The sequence below is a fragment of the Struthio camelus genome, chromosome 11, assembly GCF_040807025.1.
Source record: "Struthio camelus isolate bStrCam1 chromosome 11, bStrCam1.hap1, whole genome shotgun sequence".
Classification (NCBI taxonomy): domain Eukaryota; kingdom Metazoa; phylum Chordata; class Aves; order Struthioniformes; family Struthionidae; genus Struthio; species Struthio camelus.
In genome coordinates this window covers 6,599,191-6,617,766 of record NC_090952.1, presented here as the reverse complement: position 1 = coordinate 6,617,766, position 18,576 = coordinate 6,599,191, and the positions used below count along the sequence as shown (strand labels likewise).

At 46.7% G+C, this 18,576-nt stretch overlaps 1 protein-coding gene across 3 annotated transcripts in view; it reads right to left on the bottom strand.

Moving 5' to 3' along the window:
• The window catches only part of ARHGEF9 (Cdc42 guanine nucleotide exchange factor 9), a 221,374-nt gene that overhangs the window by 22,154 nt on the left and 180,644 nt on the right, over nt 1-18,576 (bottom strand). For all 3 annotated transcript variants that reach the window (XM_068956872.1, XM_068956873.1, XM_068956874.1), the window contains exon 10: nt 10,795-10,926. In XM_068956872.1, the coding sequence (XP_068812973.1) occupies nt 10,795-10,926 (132 nt within the window). The remainder of the gene's footprint in view (nt 1-10,794; nt 10,927-18,576) is intronic.

The following is an 18,576-nucleotide window of genomic DNA, read 5'->3' as shown; positions in this document are numbered from 1 at the left end:
CTCCTTTCGGGTGTAACGAGCCCGTGCTGTGCCTGGGCTGAGTCCCACCGGTGAAAAAAGAGCATTAGTTAAGGTCTAAAGGGAGCTGAGGGAGACAGAGGAGTTGCGCTGCTTGTGTTTTCTGCGCGAGGCTGGTTCTCAGCAGCTCTCGTGCTTCTTGCAGTAGAGGCCGGTGCAGGTCAGCCCAGAGATGGAGGGGAACACAGTAGCTCCCCGACGTCTCCCCAGGCAGAGTCCAGCCTCTAGAAGCAACCTGGCCTAACGTACGTGCCAAATAACTTGCACCTGGTACCTCTGTAGGTCCCCACGCAGTCATTTTTATGCCTTTCAGAAGCTCCTCCTACATACTTCTTTGGACGTGACTGTGAGGTCTTATGCAAGGGTTACGATTTTAGGATGGCCCATTTTTTCAAGTGCCATGTCTTACTCTGTGCTAGGTCACACTCTACTACTCATGTGTAAAACAAGTCATCTGTAAAACACAGGCACAGAGAGCGCCTTGCCCAGCCGTGAGTCATTAGATCCCTTTTATGAGCTGACAACATAAACGGCGCTACCCTCGGAATAATCCGTTACAAGTTTCCCATTGCACATGTCGGTTATTGGTCGTTCTGATTACCAAAAGCTTGCATATGCCAAAGGTAAAGTAGCTTCAAAATGACCTGGAGAGGAAATATTATGCACTGTAAGTATATGGATACAGTCAGAGCTTTTGAGCTCCGTTCCTGAAGCACTGACTCTGCTGCACGCCTTCAAGAGACTTGCAATTCCTCCATGTGTCTTTCCCCACACCTATAATGGGATAATGATTTCTGCTTATTTTGCGGGCAACTGTGAGCTGTAAATAAGTAATCTGTGAAAGACACATTGAGAGCCTTTGATGGAGGTTCTTTAAAACCTCAACACATTGTAAGAATAGCTTAGCATTGGGCTTTCGCCTGCTTCGTGATGTGGAGCTAACAGACCAAACGGTCGCAGAGGGAAGGCTCTGCAGGCTGCAGGCACAGCCCAGGGACGGCAGACACCCATGTGGCATTGCACAGTTCCCTGCGTCCCTCCTACAAGGCAAAGGGTGGCCTTAGTGCTGCTGGGAGTGTAAGACCGAGGTAACACATAATGGGTGGCTCTTCCACTGGGGATGGTGGGCTCCATCCCCAGCAAAAATCCCTGGAAGATCATCTCAATAACATCTCTGAGATATCTTCCTCTTGCACGGAGCATAGGTTACGGTGCAAAGCTACGTGAGTGCTGCCAGGGGGTTTCTCCCCTCGCTACTCCTCAGCACTACTCAGTACGTGCTTGGTGTGAGGAGCATCACCTGTAAAGCAACAGCCCTTGCAAATGCTCATGGGGCTGGGGGGCCCGTAGTGTCAGGCTAAGCAGAAACTCTGCAACTTGGCCAAAAGTTGATGCTATGCTGAAATTGGGAAAGACTAAACTAGGGTCTGTAACAGCTACACCCAAACCCTAACCACACTTTGGAAAAGGCTGAGTTGGCTCTTAGCTAAGCTGTGGGTCGCAGACCCATCTCTGGCGATTTCTGGTTGACTTGGACAGTGATCCAGAATCACTGAAGGCAAGCAGAGGGAGTGATCCAAATTTCTCAGTTTACTCCTGAAAGTTGTCCTAATTTTCCTGCCTGCCTGCTCTCCATCTTCCTTCTGCCCAGCCTACAATGAGAGCATGATGTGAGCAATGATGTGAGCAATGAGAGCATGGCACGCTGCCACTTTGCCATGTCTTTGGGTATCTTTAGTCATAAGAGCTTTCAACGTTCCTTGGGTTTTTAAAAAAAGGCTCAGTGTCTACATTTTAAAAATCTAATTTACCTTACAGCGACCCTTTGAAGAAAGCGGTCCAGCCTGCTTTTCATGAACACTGAGGACACAATTTTCCATTGCATTTGTTCATTTAACTTAACCCTACTGAGGGCAGATGGGGCAGTCGCGCGCAGTTCTCACTGACTTCCCCAGAAGCTGAGTGCATTGTAAAACTGGGCCTGTTTTCTGTCCAGCCGAGCACCTACAAATTAATGAACCCTTTTCAATGTTTTTGTCCTAAATAGTCTTGGTATCAGAAAATACATCTAAGCCCTACGATATGGTTAGATGCCAGTGACGGCGAACTTTGCTATCACCCAACAGTTCAGGCTGAGCCATCCTTGAAGAGCAGGAGAATCAGGGCTGCATAGCGCGGCCCTGAAGTGCACTGAGGGATGGATCATGTTATAACCGCGGGGATGTAACACCACCTCCAGACGAGAGCCTTGGCCACTCAATTCTTACCACAGGCTTCCTATGATGGGCCAAATTATTCGTTTCCACTTTCCGCAGGGGCTGCCATGTGAAGGTGGGAACTGAAATCTCCGAGCGCGCAGTTTATGTAATCCCTCCTTGCACAAGGACAGCTGTGCTGGGGAGGTCGGCAGATTCCTGCCAAATTATTCAGCAGTGTCTGTCTACTGAGTTTGGAAAGAGCCGTTTGATTCATCCTTGCCAGTTCCATGAAGCTGCAGTGTGGGATCGGCGTGGGGGAGGACTGGAGCTGAAAGCATTTATGTGGAAATGCTATTTTCGTTCAGCGTATTTATTGGAACATCAGTGGCATTTTGATGCCTTGTTCCACCTAAAGCCCAGTCACATTGTATCCGAAGTAGTGAGGCAAGGGTGCGTGCGTTTCCAAAGAACTAATAAACGGAAGAGATAGGAAACCTTTCCGCAGACACATCAGTTTGGCTTTGCTGTTCTCTTCATTTTGTTCTAGGGGTCTGAAAATTGTCCTGCTGAAAGGACACCGGAGAAGGAGGCATCGACTTGCAGCTTTTGAGGTTTTGCTCACGGGCCAAATTTACACCCACTGCAATTACAGGCGTGAGAAATTAGGCGCAGCGTGCATTGAATAGCATCCCGCATATCTATATGGCTATATTACTAGGCTCAACCTGCTCCCCATCCGCAAAAGAAAACACAGACCGTGAACGACTCTCTAAATTCAGCCCTTCTTGGATTTTATCATCGGATTAGTAACTAACAACCAAAACCCTTGTCCCGCCGTCCCTCACCTGCAGGCCTCCTGCGTCTGGCTGACCCTGGTGTTTTCTCCCCTCACCCCCTGCAGCCCGGGCCGCGCTCCCTTCTCCGCTATTGCACACCGAGCACCTGAAAAGCAGCACCTGCCGCACTGAGTCAGCAGCACATCAGCAGGTTTCTGCAGGTCGCTGGCTCCTGCCAATACGGTGGATTAACCCGAGTCCTCCCACAAAACTGCATTCAGGGCATGTACCAACCAACACGTGCCCAGCCTGCAAAATGTTCACCGAGTAAACCCGTTAATGACTATTTTGACTAAATATTAAAGACCTGTTTCATTTTCTTGAATATGCTGGATCTGAAAGCTAACAAACCCTTTTCCATAACCATTTTTAATACATATTCTGCCAATGGCTGGAATTTATCGTGTTATGCTATCGGACATTACTAGCTGACAGAGACGAATGGCAGGATCAAACTGACCAGAGTTTTTTTCCTTGCTATGCTGCACGGTCTGGACCCACTGAAACCTCTCTCATCTGCTGATGGCACCGACCGATCAGCAGGGCTACGTCAGTGGGATTGTGGAACCACCATTCCTCAAAAATTCGATTTTATACTTTGCTCCGGGACTATGACCAGGGCATCCTCAGCCGGACATGTTTTCTTTGGTCATCTTCATGCTCATCTTGTGCTATCTCACAAAATCGAATCGTAAAACACCTTGCGTGTAAGTGCAACACGCAACCGAGTCTCTACTGAGCTGCAGGGAAATACAGCCCGACCCAGTTCTCCTGCCTTGCTGCAGACTGGAACCAGGCCTGACCTGCCACGTGGGGTTTTATGAAGATCTGCGTTAATAGGAGATAAAGAGAATAAATGGGGAGGCCGGAAAAGTCCAACCATGTTGCTTGTGGGTGGAAAACCAACTTGAAGGAACAAGAATTGTGCCAGTGCTGCCTTGTGCTTGCAAACAAGATTTTAGGCGAAACTTATGAGACCTGGTTAGCCCGAAATAAAAGCAGGGCCTTTTTTTTTGGTGCAAAGATTACCTCAGTGTTTTTAACTGAAGTGATATGGGAACAAGACCTTCTCACACTAAGAGGGCTCTGAAACGTCTCTTTTATCTTCCTATTTGGAAACCTGAACTGCAGTGGAGTTTGACAGGATTATTTTATTTACTCTATCTCCTATAGCAAAGCTATTTCTGGCTGAATGTCTGGTTCTTGCCATTGAACTGGTTTCATTTTGCTTCTCATCCAACCTGCTTTGCTCTGAGAGCTCAAGGGAAGGCAGCAATAGCAATACAGCACACGCTGGGGTTTACATTGCATCCTGATTACAAGAGACACATAAAAAGTGCAAATGCAAACTAGATGTGTTTCATGCGGTCACTGATCTTTCTGCTCTGTCAGAAAACATGGAGCATGGAGCCCCATCACAGATTGTCCCACTATTGGCAAAAGAAATGCGTAAGTGGGTGCGGAAACGCTGTTAACCCTTCCTACCGTGTACTGTCATTTCCAGCCTAATGCCACAGCACTCTTGAGTCCGTTGGCAAAACTAAAACTATTACCTAGAAAAGAATCATGAAGAACATCATCTATTATATGCTAAGTACCTTGAGCATCCCCCAACGTAATGAACTACGATCATAATTAACACTGCGTGTCACAGCTCTGGATGTTAAGTAGTGTGATTTGCAAATTCAAAGCATCTCTGTGCCAAACTCTCTCAACTTCAGGGTGATGAGAAAAGTCGGTGCTGTGCCTTTAAGGCAACATCTTTTAATGCTAACATCATCGAGGATTGACTTCATTTCTTGGTAATTACAGTTAGCATACTGGAATATGTATTCTTCCTTCCTGATTATAGACATATGGCAAGTCGAACAGAGGCCAATACTTGCTTCCTACACAGTTTATTCCCTTCTTCCTTTCCGAAAGGGATTTTTGCATTATGGAAACAAACCTACAGTTTCTTCTGAAGAAAGCATCACTTTGTCCTCATGCATACAGCAAACCCTCTGCCTCTGGTTCTGGAAACACAGACAGAAAATTCAGGAGGAGAGTTTGATGTTCATCTAATAGCCTGAAGATAACCGGCTTTGCAAAGAATATCTAAATCGTAAGTTTTACCAGTGGCTCCTAATCATGACTGGTAGACATCTAAGCTGACTCAGTCCTCCCCTCTCCCCACAGGTTCTGGAAATGTTCTGCAGTGTCTACCTACATCTCTCGGTACTGCAGTATTCGGTGTATTGAATACTGAAATGGCTGACATGGTCATTTCACCTAACTAAAATGCTCTACTTCCTAGCACCAGAAAATAATTCAATGGCAATACTAGGAAGTAACCAGCACTGTCACCGGTGGCAAAATTTGAGCCAAAAAGAGATTTATTTGTAAAGCTTAGAACAAAATTTTATTTCTGAAAAATTTTCCACACAAGCTGCTTTGCAAGACAGTTGCCAAAATGAAAGCTGGCTGCCACAATGTCAGCTTGTCCATCTGCTGCTACTGCTCTTATTCATACAACTCTTGTACATCTGAGTACAAGTCTCCTACTTGGAAGAAAGACTTAGCTATATATCCATATTGGCTGAGAACATCTGTCAAGTGCATTATAATACAGTCCTTGATAATTACTCATTTTCACAAACTAGGTCTCTGTGTGAAGTACTCTCAGCTATCCAAGATGTGGTGGTCATGGAAATCCATTTTGGATTTCTCTTTCGGAGGCAGCGGCGCTTATGCCGGTATCAAGGGAAGGAGATTGAATCCAACCAGTGCCATGATTCCTCTGACTTCCCTGCGTGATCACCGAGCTACGTATGTGCCTTGCCAGTTCTCTGCATGAAAACAATCCATCAACTAGCTAACCACCCAACTGCCCATAGGCACCTTTACAAAGACCGACCCTCACCTCAGCTCATATTGCAAAAGCCCTTGGAAATATCCCAGCAGATTAGGCTAGGGGGAAGGCAACAAGGACATTCGCATTCAAGGAGCTGCTCAAACCAGCAGCTAGCAGTCCATCCCACTCACCTGCTGAGCAGCACATCACCCTTCTGAGATGAGTGAGAGAGAGGATACAAGGGGGGTATTTCCAACCTGCAAAGATCTGCAGACACCCACGATTTCAAAAGGCCAAGCAGACGCTGAAGCTTTGCTTGAAATGTTTAGGAGCAATTGATAAATGCGTTGAACGATGATCAGCTCGCTCTTGGCTGTCAGATGGCCTGCCTGGCATTACTGATGATCTTCTGCAGGCGTACCAAGCCGGGGAGCAACTACGTGCTAATCACAGGAAGAATCATCCTGAGAATTATCCTCCCTCACAGAAACATTTTGACCAGATGTTCAAAAAAAAAACCCCAACCTTAAAAACATGTTCAGGCAGCAAGAGAAAGAAAAGGATTGCAAAGCTTCAGGAAAGTAGGTCATTTTCAAAGCAGAGAGGAGTTTATTCAGAAATATGTTAACTGCTGCTGAAAGCAGATAGCAGGATATTAGAGAAATACTGGCATATCCAGTAGGCCCAATTCCTTAGGCACAGGCAACACTGGACTGAGCAGTGTGAAAAAGAAACCTGGTAATTTCTGGTAGCATATGATAGCTGTCCTGCTGAAACCTTCCTAGGCCATCTGCCTGCATTGTTGCTGTAATGAGCCCGATCCAAAGAATAAATGGTGGAAATGAACACATTTTTAGAGCCTCTGGCACGTGCCTTGCCTTTAGAGCTGCACAAAGGACACAAAGCAGGAGAACTGGAGCAGTCCTAAGTATTTGCTAGCAGATAACAACACCGCTATGAACAAACTCAAATTTGCTTGGGGAGGGGACGTGTTATTTTGTATGTAGTCCTCGCCTGGAATAATGGCTACAAAAGGAGCTGTTATCTTGGCTGAAGATAGATTTTGTTATACTCTGCCATGGGTTCAGCAATTACACAGCTTGCCCAAAGAAGCAAAAGCTTGGAATACAGATACATACAACGGTTGCTGGCATAAATGTAGCAATACGCTCTCTTAGGAATGATATATCCAGTGCATGGATTGGCCATCAGATCTGCTGGAAGCAGAGTGTTGCTGATACTTTTGCAGAAGAAGGAAAACTGGAAGCTATAAAATTCAGGTAATAGTTTGAGTTTGCACATGCCGGAGAGCTTTCGAGCTTTCAGCAGCTCTTTTCTAGATATTACAGGAATTCATGTACCATCTTCATGGACCTAAAAATGCATCTGAATCACTGAATGCCACTACCACCTCTCCTTAGCCCAGCGGGGCAAAGCTGATTCCAGCCAGTTTTTGCCACATCGAGAGTGTTTATTTCATCGTCCACTGCAGGAATTAGTGAGTAGGAACCTGACAGTCTTTGCGACGTGGCCCCACAGCATGACAAGTTTTGTAGACAACTGAGTTCAAAGGGAAGGACCAGAAAATCAGCATCCAAAACTGTCGTGGAGTGCATGAAAGCAAACTGCATCTGTTCTATCAGAAGCAGATGTATCTGTATCTGCCAAACCACAGAATCCATATGCATTAATAGAGGCTTCGAGAGCACAGAGCTCTTCCAGCTGCAAACCCGTACCAATGAGACAACAGATAACGAAGGTGAGGGTGATGTGCAGATAACTGCAAAGGAGATTTGGAGGAGAGGGAGATCTTCTTTGAAATATACTCTAATCCTCCTAGAGCCTCTCAAGATATCTAGCATGCTTTCACCAAAGTAAAATGCTTGTGATATATTTAAATACAGAACTCGGTTTAGTTCCTTATTTCTATTAAAAAGCTCATTTTGACCAATAAATAGGTAAAATGTAACCATTATAATTCAAAAATTCTCAAATAGACTGTGTCATGAATAAGGATGTGTCACACCTACTAATTTACTATTCAGGTAATGTTATCTTATGTAAAGAAAACCCACATATGCAGATGATTTTCTGAAGAGGGAGATTTACTGGGATACGCCATCATAAGTCATACCAAAGCTGAAGTTTTTGCTCATGGCTCACTGACTAAATGAACGTCATGCAAAACACAGGTTGGGTCTTCTGGGAATGTTCTCATCGTCTGGAAGAAGAGGGGTCTTGTTCAACCTGCCTCTCTGGAAATCTCTGAAGGACTTAATTCTCCCTGCACATGCGACAGAGAAGCTGGCAGCCCTGGACCAGTCGCAACTCTGAATCCTTCCAGAAAGCAAAACTTCAGCTTTTTGCTTTGCCCTTGTGCGCTTAAGCAACTCCGACTCCTTGAGGGTTTGTGCAAGTGCGACGTGAAAGCACGTAGGAAGCCACACGCCACTCTGGAGCTCTACAGTTCCCATGAGTGGCAACGGGGCTGTGCTGCCAAGACTGACCCCAGTGGATCAGCCTGGGATGTGGCAGCTCTGCCTAACCCTGGCCAAACCGAGTTGGAGCACCAGGACCCCGGCAGACCTGCTGTCTTCTCCCAAGTCTCAGGGATGTGTGGGTCATGGTTCATCTCCCTCAGAGAACAAATTTAAAACATACAGTAGGGAAGGCTGGCCACCCTTGGCTTCCAGCACCTCAATATAGATGGTGTTTGACTGAGACAACCCAGGCTGTCTGGCTGTCTGGCACTAAAATGAAGGCTATCTTGCTAGATGGCTGCTTGTTATGATCCATAACAAGAAAGGGTCAAGACAACACAGGTTGCAAATCATTCAGATTCACTTTATGTAGAATATGTGAATATATTTATCCTGAAATGTGAGCTAACACTCCTACTAATTCCATATTTGAACAATCTTTCTCAATAAAGTTCAAGGAAAATACTATCAACGCTATGGGGAAAGGCTATGAGAAAGTCCATCTGTAGTCCCCTCTCCCCCTCTAGCCCATTACTCTGAAAAATAAAAAGTGCCATTTGACACTGGAAAGGCTCGTACTGCAGATGCAGAAGATATGCAGCCTGGGATGGCCACTGACATCAGGCTCAACAGATGAGTTACCACCCTCTGCTCCATCACCCTAAAGCTCAGCGTGGAGACTCCCACAAGGATCTCGGCTAGCGGCAGAAGAGCTTGTCATGCCTGTGACATGGAGCCCATCTTGCTACCATGAAGACCTACAACCACCACAGTGTCTCCAAGACAGAACTAAAAACTAGAGGATGTTTTCCTGCGAAGACCTCTCTTGTGCAACATTGCCACACACACAACACAGAACGCCTTTTGAATACATAATGGAAGAGGATGCTGTCACGCTAACAGCGCTTGCATACTGATTCAACCTTTAAGCCCCCAACAGCCCGCTGCGAATTGCTGAACACTCTCCGTCCACACTGATGACCATGGAAATCTCAGCTCTGACTTTACTGGGAGCTGAGGCAATGCTAGAGACCTTTCTGGATCAGACCCAGTGCAAGCCAAATTGAATGCTTATGACTTGGAAACTCAGGGTCATGATCAAAGTTTAGGCGGTCAAGATTAAAAATTAAACCCAACTGCTTATTTCCAGCCTCATCTTGACAGTTCTCTGAACATCCGACTTTGTCACGGTTGTTTTATTATTTTCTTTTGCGCAGAGCTGGAAAAAATGTAAAAGCAACAGAAATGAGGGAAGAAAAACAAGCACACACGTTCCAGAAGGCAAAATTTCAGTCCACCATGACTCAGGGAAAAAAAGTGCCACCCACTGAATTGCACAGGCCACAGCTCCCCGCTCCCCAGCTGCAGGCACTGATGCCTCGGTGAGTCAGGAGCCACCCACTTGCTCACCCACACGGCTTCCTGCAGCAGCAGCAGGGCATTCCTTGGAGGGCCGCCACGCGAACTTGGACCTCGCTCTGCCTTCCCGTGGCGTATGAGATCTGACAAGAATGCAGCCCCGCTACGTTGAGCTGTAGACATCTGCAGCTTGCTCTCGTTCACGCTTGAAGCCGATCCAGGGGACTCCCTCTGCACAGCTATCTATATATCTGCAGTGCAAATGTCAACGAATCCAAGTGTGTCAGAAGACCGAGGCATCCAGGACTTATGAGCGCCATCGCTTCACATACTGACGTGTTCTTTAAATAGTTGTGGCAATAATGAGCTGGGATCACCTTAGTGAGGCTATAGCAATACAACGGCAGGAGGCTTATAGCAAGAGATGATGATATCGCTTAACACGGTTGCTCCCAACGCTCATCTGCTGCTACTAACACTATGATGTTTTAGGACCAGTATTCTTGGCTCTCTTTCTCCACCTTCATGGAGGGTTTCATTGCAGAGGTATGTCCTGTAAGCTAGCACCGCAGCTGCCTAAAGATGAGGCTTAAAACACATCCTACCAAATGACAGCACAGATACCCTGGAACAGACCACACCGCTGCCTGCTATTTCTTCAAGAAGCAGCAATCATCATTTTAACGCAGTAATTGAGTCATCTGCTTATGTGCCAGGCTTCACAGTCCATATAGAAATTCTAGGGCTATCTGATTCCAGATCATATGCTGCAGTGAAAACCCTGAAGTAGAAGCGAGGCAATGAGCCAAAACGAGGGGCACGTAAGAAAGAGCAAGGCAGGAATCGAACAAACGGATGCTGGATTTGTCACTAGTGTACAAATCCTTCCACGTTATGCTCGCCATCCTGTAATTCAGTATTTCTAGGATTTGCATCGCCCTTCCTCAGCGCTGCCCACGTCCGTGTGTGAAGCAGCCACCTTGCCCTAAAAAACCGCTCTGGGATGGAAAGGCAGAAGCCTGCCCGCAGTGTGTCCTTAGCAGTGCTGGTTTCTCCCTGGATGTCCTTACCTTCTTGCAGAGAACCATCTGGTGATCAAAGAGAAAGAAAACGCGCTGCTGGTTCCGACCGTAAGGCTGGTAAATCCAGGACATCTCCCCCGTGTAGATCAACTCGGAGCTCCGGTCCAAGATATCGTCTCCCTAGAGGGCACAGAGAACGAGGCAGAGTGAATCACTGCTCCCTGCCAGGGCAGCAGATAAGTTTCTCTGGGCCGGCTGGGGAGGAGCAGGAATTAAATGACATTTTGACCCTCCTGCATCTCTCAAAGCTGCCCCTTCTGACCAGAAGCTGGACCATTCCCACCAGCTGCCTGGCCGCTCTGCCCTTTCTGAGGCTGCCAGGCTCTCCAAGGCAGGCAGGAGGGAGAAGCAGCCTGCTCGCCTTGGGTTACAGCAGCAGTCTCGCCGTGACCTCTCAATGCGCATCCTCCGAGCAATTCCCCCTTCCTCCACATCCAGGGCAGTGAATCCCTTCCTGCGGCCCCCTCCTTTAAAAGAGCTTCCCAACGCAAGTCCCCTGCTGAGGGTCTCAGGACATCCCCCCTACAAGCGATCAAAGTCATCCAAAGTAGGATATCAATTTTCTCCCTCTCGAGGCTGTCAAAACGTCTCCCTCCAGACTGCTGCCTCTTTTCCCACTCTTTCAGGCAATTAGATCCCCTTCTCCCATAGGTCGTTAGAGCTCCCCATCTCCAACGAACTGTCAGGACCACCCTGGTTCATCTGGCAGCAGCTAGCCCCAGGGGCTGGCGAGGCCTCCCCGGCAGCCTGCCAGGATGCCCTCACCCCTTCTCTGCCTCAGGCTAACACTTGTTTTCCTCTCCAATTTTTTTTAATTTTTTTATTTTTTTAAGGATTCATGGAGCAGATGGTCTTGGAAACACAGCTCGCTCTCTCCCACTCTCGGAGAGAACAAATGCAGTTACCCTCCGCTAATTGGGATGAGCTGGACTTTTTAAAAAGTTAATTAAAATCTTTTTATGAAAAATGGGTGAATTCACCACCTGCCCTATGGGCACCTCAGTGTAGCTCACACTCTGAAACACCACAGAAGGAATCAGAAGGACTTCAGCCGAAAGGTAAGCAGCAGGGTTGGGGAGCAAGGGAGAGAAAAGCTTTTTTTTTTTTTTTGGCTCCCAAACTAGTGCAATTCTGGCTTTGATGCTGAACTAGAGCCAATTCTAAATCTCAGCAAATAGCATGCAAGGTTTCAGCCAGCTACAGGGGGCATCTAGATAGACACGCTTTTCTGGTACCACTTAGACTTGCAGGTGCCGAAGGAACCAAGAGTCAACCCCCACTCCTAATTTTGTGGTGAGGATTTCAGGCTGCTGTTCAGGTAAATGTGTAATTAACCTCTCAGCATTGATTATAAATGAACCTCTGAGTCCCTGGGCCCAGCGACAACAGCAGCTTCATTAAGTCGCTGCATCATCATGCTGCAGCAGAGACTTTCCAATCGCCTCGGCGAGGTATTTATCCACCTCTCTGTCTCGCTTGCACGGCTGTGGTATCCAAAGACCTAATTAGGCGTAACTTCCTGGGAATATCAAGGATCATTCCCAGGGAGAGAGGGGTTGTGCATCCCGCAGTGTCTCAAGAGTGTGATGTCGGGGTCTGATCTCAGCTGTGTGACCTCCTGGTCAGATCCCACCCTTTACAGAAACTGGGCCCTGCTGAGACGGCTCAGGTACAATGAAGCCCTTGAGCAAGAAGTCTCTGAAGCACACATATGGGCTCCAGAAGTTGTGGGCCTTCCTGACTAAGCATGAGTTTATGTGAAGAAAATTCATACAAGCCTATGGATGGGAGCTTTTATGAGAGGGGGTGAGCCTAGGAGAGGCTGTCTACTAAAAATAGAAAGCCAGTTCTGTGTTTTACTCCTGTGGTAGCATCTAAAGCCTGAGGACACACAGAGGACTCTGTAAACACTTCTACTTGATTAGCTGAATCCAAACTGTGTAGTCCCTGCAAGCAATACGAGGAAAAAAAAATCATGATAGGATTTTTATTGCATTTTTTATGTTGTGAAAACTATTTATATACACAGTCTATAGGCTAGAAATAGATGATTTCCAATGTCGCGTTTGCAAATTTGGAAATACATATTGCAGAGCGCTTTAGATTAGCATACAGCTGGCCAGCTTTCAGCCCCCAAGAGCAGCACTCTCCACGGCCCTGCCTGTTCCTCAAACCTTGGGCTGCTGTAGCGATACCAGCTTGGTTACGCCGCCAGAGCCTCCTAGAGCAGATGCAGTGAACCCTGAAAGGAGGCTTTCTGCCAACACAGTTACACCACCTCTCTGAACAGCATGCCGTCTCTACTGGTGGTGGAGCATCCATATGGGGCATTTACCGGGACAGCGAGGTCAGCTGGCGAGCGGGGACAAGGAGGGAAGTGTTTGCCTTTCTGATCCAGTGCTAATATGACCACCCCAGCCAGCCTCTCTACATGTCCTGGCTTGAGGCAGGCCTTCTTGCAACGCTTCTCCCAGCCCTTCTCTGAAGCCAGTGTGGTCTGCCTTCAGAGTTAAACTGGGCTGTGGAGCTGAGGACGGGCACACATTTGGGCTGCCTGGCTTGATCACCCAAGTGGAGGCAGCCAGCCTGTTTTCAGCAGTAGAAAGCTCTCTGGTGAGTAGATAGTTGTCCTGCACTCAGCAGATTGTCTGAGGTCTGGCTTCCTCCAGTCCTACACAAAACTAGGAAAAAAATTCATTCTGCTCTCCATTTTTGCAAGCAGCCCCCAGAGAGGCTGCATCTCCTATATCCTTCTGTAAGTTGAGAGAAACATCGTTAAAAAGAAGAGGATGGATTTTCAGTAGTTCTGAACTAGCAGATGTCTTACTGACTTTGGCAGAGCACAGCAGCAAAATGGCCAAGACAAGATGAGGTGACCTCCTGAGGTTTTCCAACCTGAGCTATCCTATGATCCTGTAACAAATAAACCCAGCTCTCCGCAGCCGGCAACACAGGTTTGCATTGTGCATCCTGCTGCAAACGAAGGGCAGGGAAAAGAAAGCTGAGTCCTCTTTTCTTCAGCACAGTCACAGAGTCCAACTACTTTGTGTGCAGTAAGGGGCGCAGAAGGTCACCCGGATCGAGGCTGGATGTGTGCTTCACACTCCCTCAAGCTTGCCAGCACTACAGAGCAACCTCTGAAGTCCTGGGGCCAATCCCGAATGTGGTGGCAGAGGGTCAGCTCTTCTGCTGCTGCTAAAGAAAGATGAAAATCAGCAGCTTCCCAGCTGTGCTGTAGGTGACTGCTGCTTTCTGGAACGAGGAACTGGAAGGGACCAAGGCGGTTTTAGCCGTGTCACAAAAGGAAAGCTTTTGGGAGAGCCCCCGTAACAAGGACGGACATTTCACCGTGAGCTGCAGCATGGCATACCTCCCCGTCTGCCCCGCTGCCTCTTCCCCACGTGATCAAGACACGACCTGGGCAGGTGGTATCAAGGGCTCCGAAACGCTCAGCAGACGTGAGCCCCGGCGCCCAAGCCCACCACCTGACACGGCTCCTTGCTATTGCTGCCGGGCAGAAAATCCCCTTTATTAGTTAGCATTCAGCAAGCAGGGCTCTCTTCTGCCTGACACTGCTGTTCTTTAATTAGAGATTGACAGGCTGATTAGCACTCTGGGCTACGGAAAGATCAGAAAAAGGAAAGTGAGAGAAATGTTGTCCTTTTCATCAGGCTCATTTTTGATACCTTCTGTTGCTGGGGAAAAAAAAAAAAAAAGGGATCTGTTTCAGTCCCTGATGTGATTTTTTTTCCCAGGAGGATTTCTCATCAGGCTGTCCTCACTTTGAAAACAGTACGCTGGTCGCATGCATCATCTTTTTTTTTTTTTTTCCATGTCATTCTTGGATTCAACGACGTAATATTAGGCTGAGGCCAACTATCACGTATTACATAATTAAGGGCACCGAGTCTTGTTTTAAAGGACCCGTAAATAACAAGAACGGGAAGAAATTTAAAAGGATAGTGTTCATTATATTTCTCAATTAGATATATTTTTCCCTTCATGTAAATTTAATACTCTTGAAACCTGCCAAATTGGCAACCCAAGGGAATTGGGGCTAGAAATATCTGGAAAGCTACATAAACCCAAGTCATTTGTTTAAGCTTAAGGAGGAGCAGCTTAAGCCTTCTCCCGGCTGATGAGCTGGGCTCTCTCCTGTGCCAACCATCCTGCCACCGGCTCAGCGTCCGTCACCGACAGCCGTCCCGGGGACAACCACCATGGGCAAGGACAGCCCGGCTGCTCCACCTTCCTCCTCCAAGCGAGTCTAGGCTGCAAGGGAGGAGAGCGGAGCTGGCTGCAGCCACAGTGGCTGGAGGGGGCCTGAGATGCTGCGCTCATCCGGTGCCCGGAAACTGAGGTCAGGGCCGTTGCTGCCTTTTTTTTTTTTTTTTTTTTGACTTGGTTCAAGAGTTGCACAACTAGGAATCATCGCCCTCTCATGGGAAGAAAGCGATCCTGAGGTCTGTCGAAGCGCAAAGCTGTTTTCCATCCATCTCTTTATAGTACCATCGTGTGTGTGCGTTTGTGTATATATAAATATATAAATATATATATATATATATAAAAAACCCACTGACCTTTGAGATCTGTAACTCTCTTTGAGAGGGCACAAGCCTAAGAAGGGACTGAGCCTCCAAAGGCTGCCCAGGATGGGCTTTGTCTGGCCTGTTTTAAGTCTGATCCGGAGGAGACTTTGCACGCTGCTCTGAACCAGCTCCAACTAACTTGGCGTGTCAGTTTGGCCTCCCTGCTTTTAAATGTCACCGCTTTGATCTGCGGGTATGTAACTACGGGTAAGGGGATGAGGCTGAGCAAAGGGAAATGCCGGCTGGACATCAGGAAACGCTTCACAACAATGAGCGCTCTCAGACCTTGCAAGGTGCCGGCAGGAGGTGGTGGAAGCCCTAAGCTCTGAGCCATTAACAACTGAAAGGACAAAACGCACTAGGGAATTCGGCGTAGGTGGGGGCAGCGCCTTTCTAGGGCTGTTTATGCCTTGGAAATTCAGGTTGCAAAATAAAAAACAGTGAGTCATACGTGGCATCAGTCCAGCCCCGACTTTTCAGTCAAGACCACGTGCCTATGAATTCCACAGGACTAAGTTTCAAAGAGATTGGGATTATTTCTGATTTACAGCAGTCCGAGAGATCAGCATCTTCCCTTCAGATTTTGCTCAGTCATTACTTGCACAAAGCTGCCAAAAATTCCTTAGACTTAACGCCCTGGCTGCCACATTGCAGTTTTCAGCTACCACTAAAGACAGGCCACCCTTTCTTGGCCCCGTTTGCGATTTAAACCATCAGACCCTGCTTATGTGACATCTTGAAAAACAAATCAGCCTTGTTTAACTAAAGGACATTTACATTTTTCAAATGCTGACCCTAAAATTAACCATCAGCATGGGGCCATGAGAGAGAAAAACCATTTCTGACACATATAGGCACAACTCCATGGGATTCAACAAAATAGCTTCTGCCTAAATTAGCTCGAACTTGCCCTCTACTTTTTATTTTGTTTTATTTTAGGATCAGCATTATGCATACATTCCAAATAACACCCTCTCCTTGTGAGAATATGTGTAAACACACTCTATTTCCTTTCAGCATTCCTTGAACATTCATGAACATCTCAAATATTCACTCACTAAACACTATTTTTGTTTGGTTTGGATTTTTCCCTCTTTTTTAAAAAATCTTTTCTAAGATCTCATTGCGAAATAGGGGTAAATTTAGAAATGAAAATGCAATTGCCAATCAGAAAGTCAAAGCGGTTAGTCTAGAGATGTTGAGGAAAAACATAGACATTTCTCCAAATGAAACATTTCCACATGCTTAAACATTTACCCTTGGTTTCTGTTGAAATAACCCACCAAATGCAACATGCTGTAGTATAACAGGGGGTGGAAAATAGGGATGATCTCTATCTTATGCCCTGGCTGGATTTGTAGTGGAAGAATCTAAACTGACTACTTTTCCTGTTTTTTGCTTTCTTGGTTTTTTTTTTTTCCAGGCCAGTTTTAAACAAGCTTGTGCCACACCCCAAGTCTACGTTGCAACAGCCAGTTTGCACCATCGACCCAGCTGCAGAGTGGAGGAAGCCACCGCGATGCCCACAGGGACAGAGAAGGAGCACCTCTGGGTGCAAAGTCTAACTAGAGCACAAATAGGGCCACAGAAGGATGGGAGGGAGAAGCTGGGGGTTCCTGCCTCTGTTTCAGTGAGCGCTTAATACAAGCCATACAAACATTTATAGAAGCACAAACTTGACGGCAGGTCACCTTCTTTCACCTGAGTGTCCTCCACCGAAGAGCTAGGTCTTCTTCCACTCTCCAACCCAGATAATACTTGCATGTTCCCCACAGACTGGAAGAGATGGGGGGGAAGTTCTAGGAAATCCTTCTTACACCCCGTAACAGCTAGGAGATGAGGGCTTGAACCCCTTCAGGTGGGGGAGGAAATCAACCCCAGACTGCCTACGTGCTGGGAGAGCGCTTCCATCTATTATGGAAAAAAGGCAGCTTTCTGTCCACTTGGACTGTTATGGAGTCAGGAGATGTGCTCTGAGGATGAGCTGAACTGAGGCTCAGGTAAACGGGGATTGGGAACAAGTCCTACAAGTGAGATGAGTCCCATTTAGTGCGGCGTCTCCCACGGCACTACCAAGGCTCAGGGGCTACCAGGCACACTGGAAACTTTACTAGCAAAAGCAAAGGCACAGAAGGTTTCAGACACTGCTACAGGTAAGAGATCAGCTGAGTGGGATTTTGGAGGCTAGCAGCTCGGGTTTGCAATACCTAAAGATTGTTTGCACAGATCTAGGACAGACCTAAGCATCTGGCATCGCTTTTCATCTCTCCTGCTCTCTTTTTGCACTATAGTTAACTTTTGAGTATTTTGGTTTTTTCCTGCATCTTCCTGGTCATTACGTGGACATCTGTGAAGTGGGGGCTGGATTTGGTGACTCAGAGGCTACTTTTGAGGCAAAAATCAAGTGGCAAACTCCTCTCCTGGATCTAGCTGTCATAATCTAGCATTCTTACCACAATTCTATGACTCTTCTTGATTCAAAATACAGAAGGCTGTTTTCCTTTGAAGGGGGGCAGTATCTGTATTCCCATTAGAGCTCTGAGCAGCAACAACAGCAGGTTCTACTGTGCTATGAAAAGCAGGAGGATGTTGCTGCAATAATGTGCTTTAAAATTTGGAAAAGCAATTAAAAAAAAAACCCTGGAAGTATGATTTGGAAGTATGATTTGGCAAGTCCTAAGGACAGGATGAGGATAAAGAATGGGTACAGCTAAGCAGGAATGAATTATTAAGGATATCGCTAAATAAAAAGGAATTATCAACCAGGTTAATGGAAGTGAAAAAGAAACTACTATACCAGAGATCCTATATGGAGGTCACCTTGGCCTTCCACTCACATATGAATATTAACTGACTTGGAATTGATCTGTCCTTAATCTAGATTTATTTACAATGACTGTCTTAACATTTCTTACAAAATGACACCCATTCGCTCATCACAGAATATACTGAAAACTCCATATATTTCTGATGGCCCTGTGCCTCCTTGGGAGCAGTTTTCTAATTCCGAAAACAAGTCTGCATGTCAGTATTAGAGTTTTCTTCCCAATAAGCAACAATAAAAAACCTAGGAAATCATCTGCATTCTCTGCTCTAACCATCACTCTACATGGAAGAACCAACAATGATTGCTGCATTTATATGTTTTATCAAGAGTTCCAGGGCTGATTCTAACCCTCAT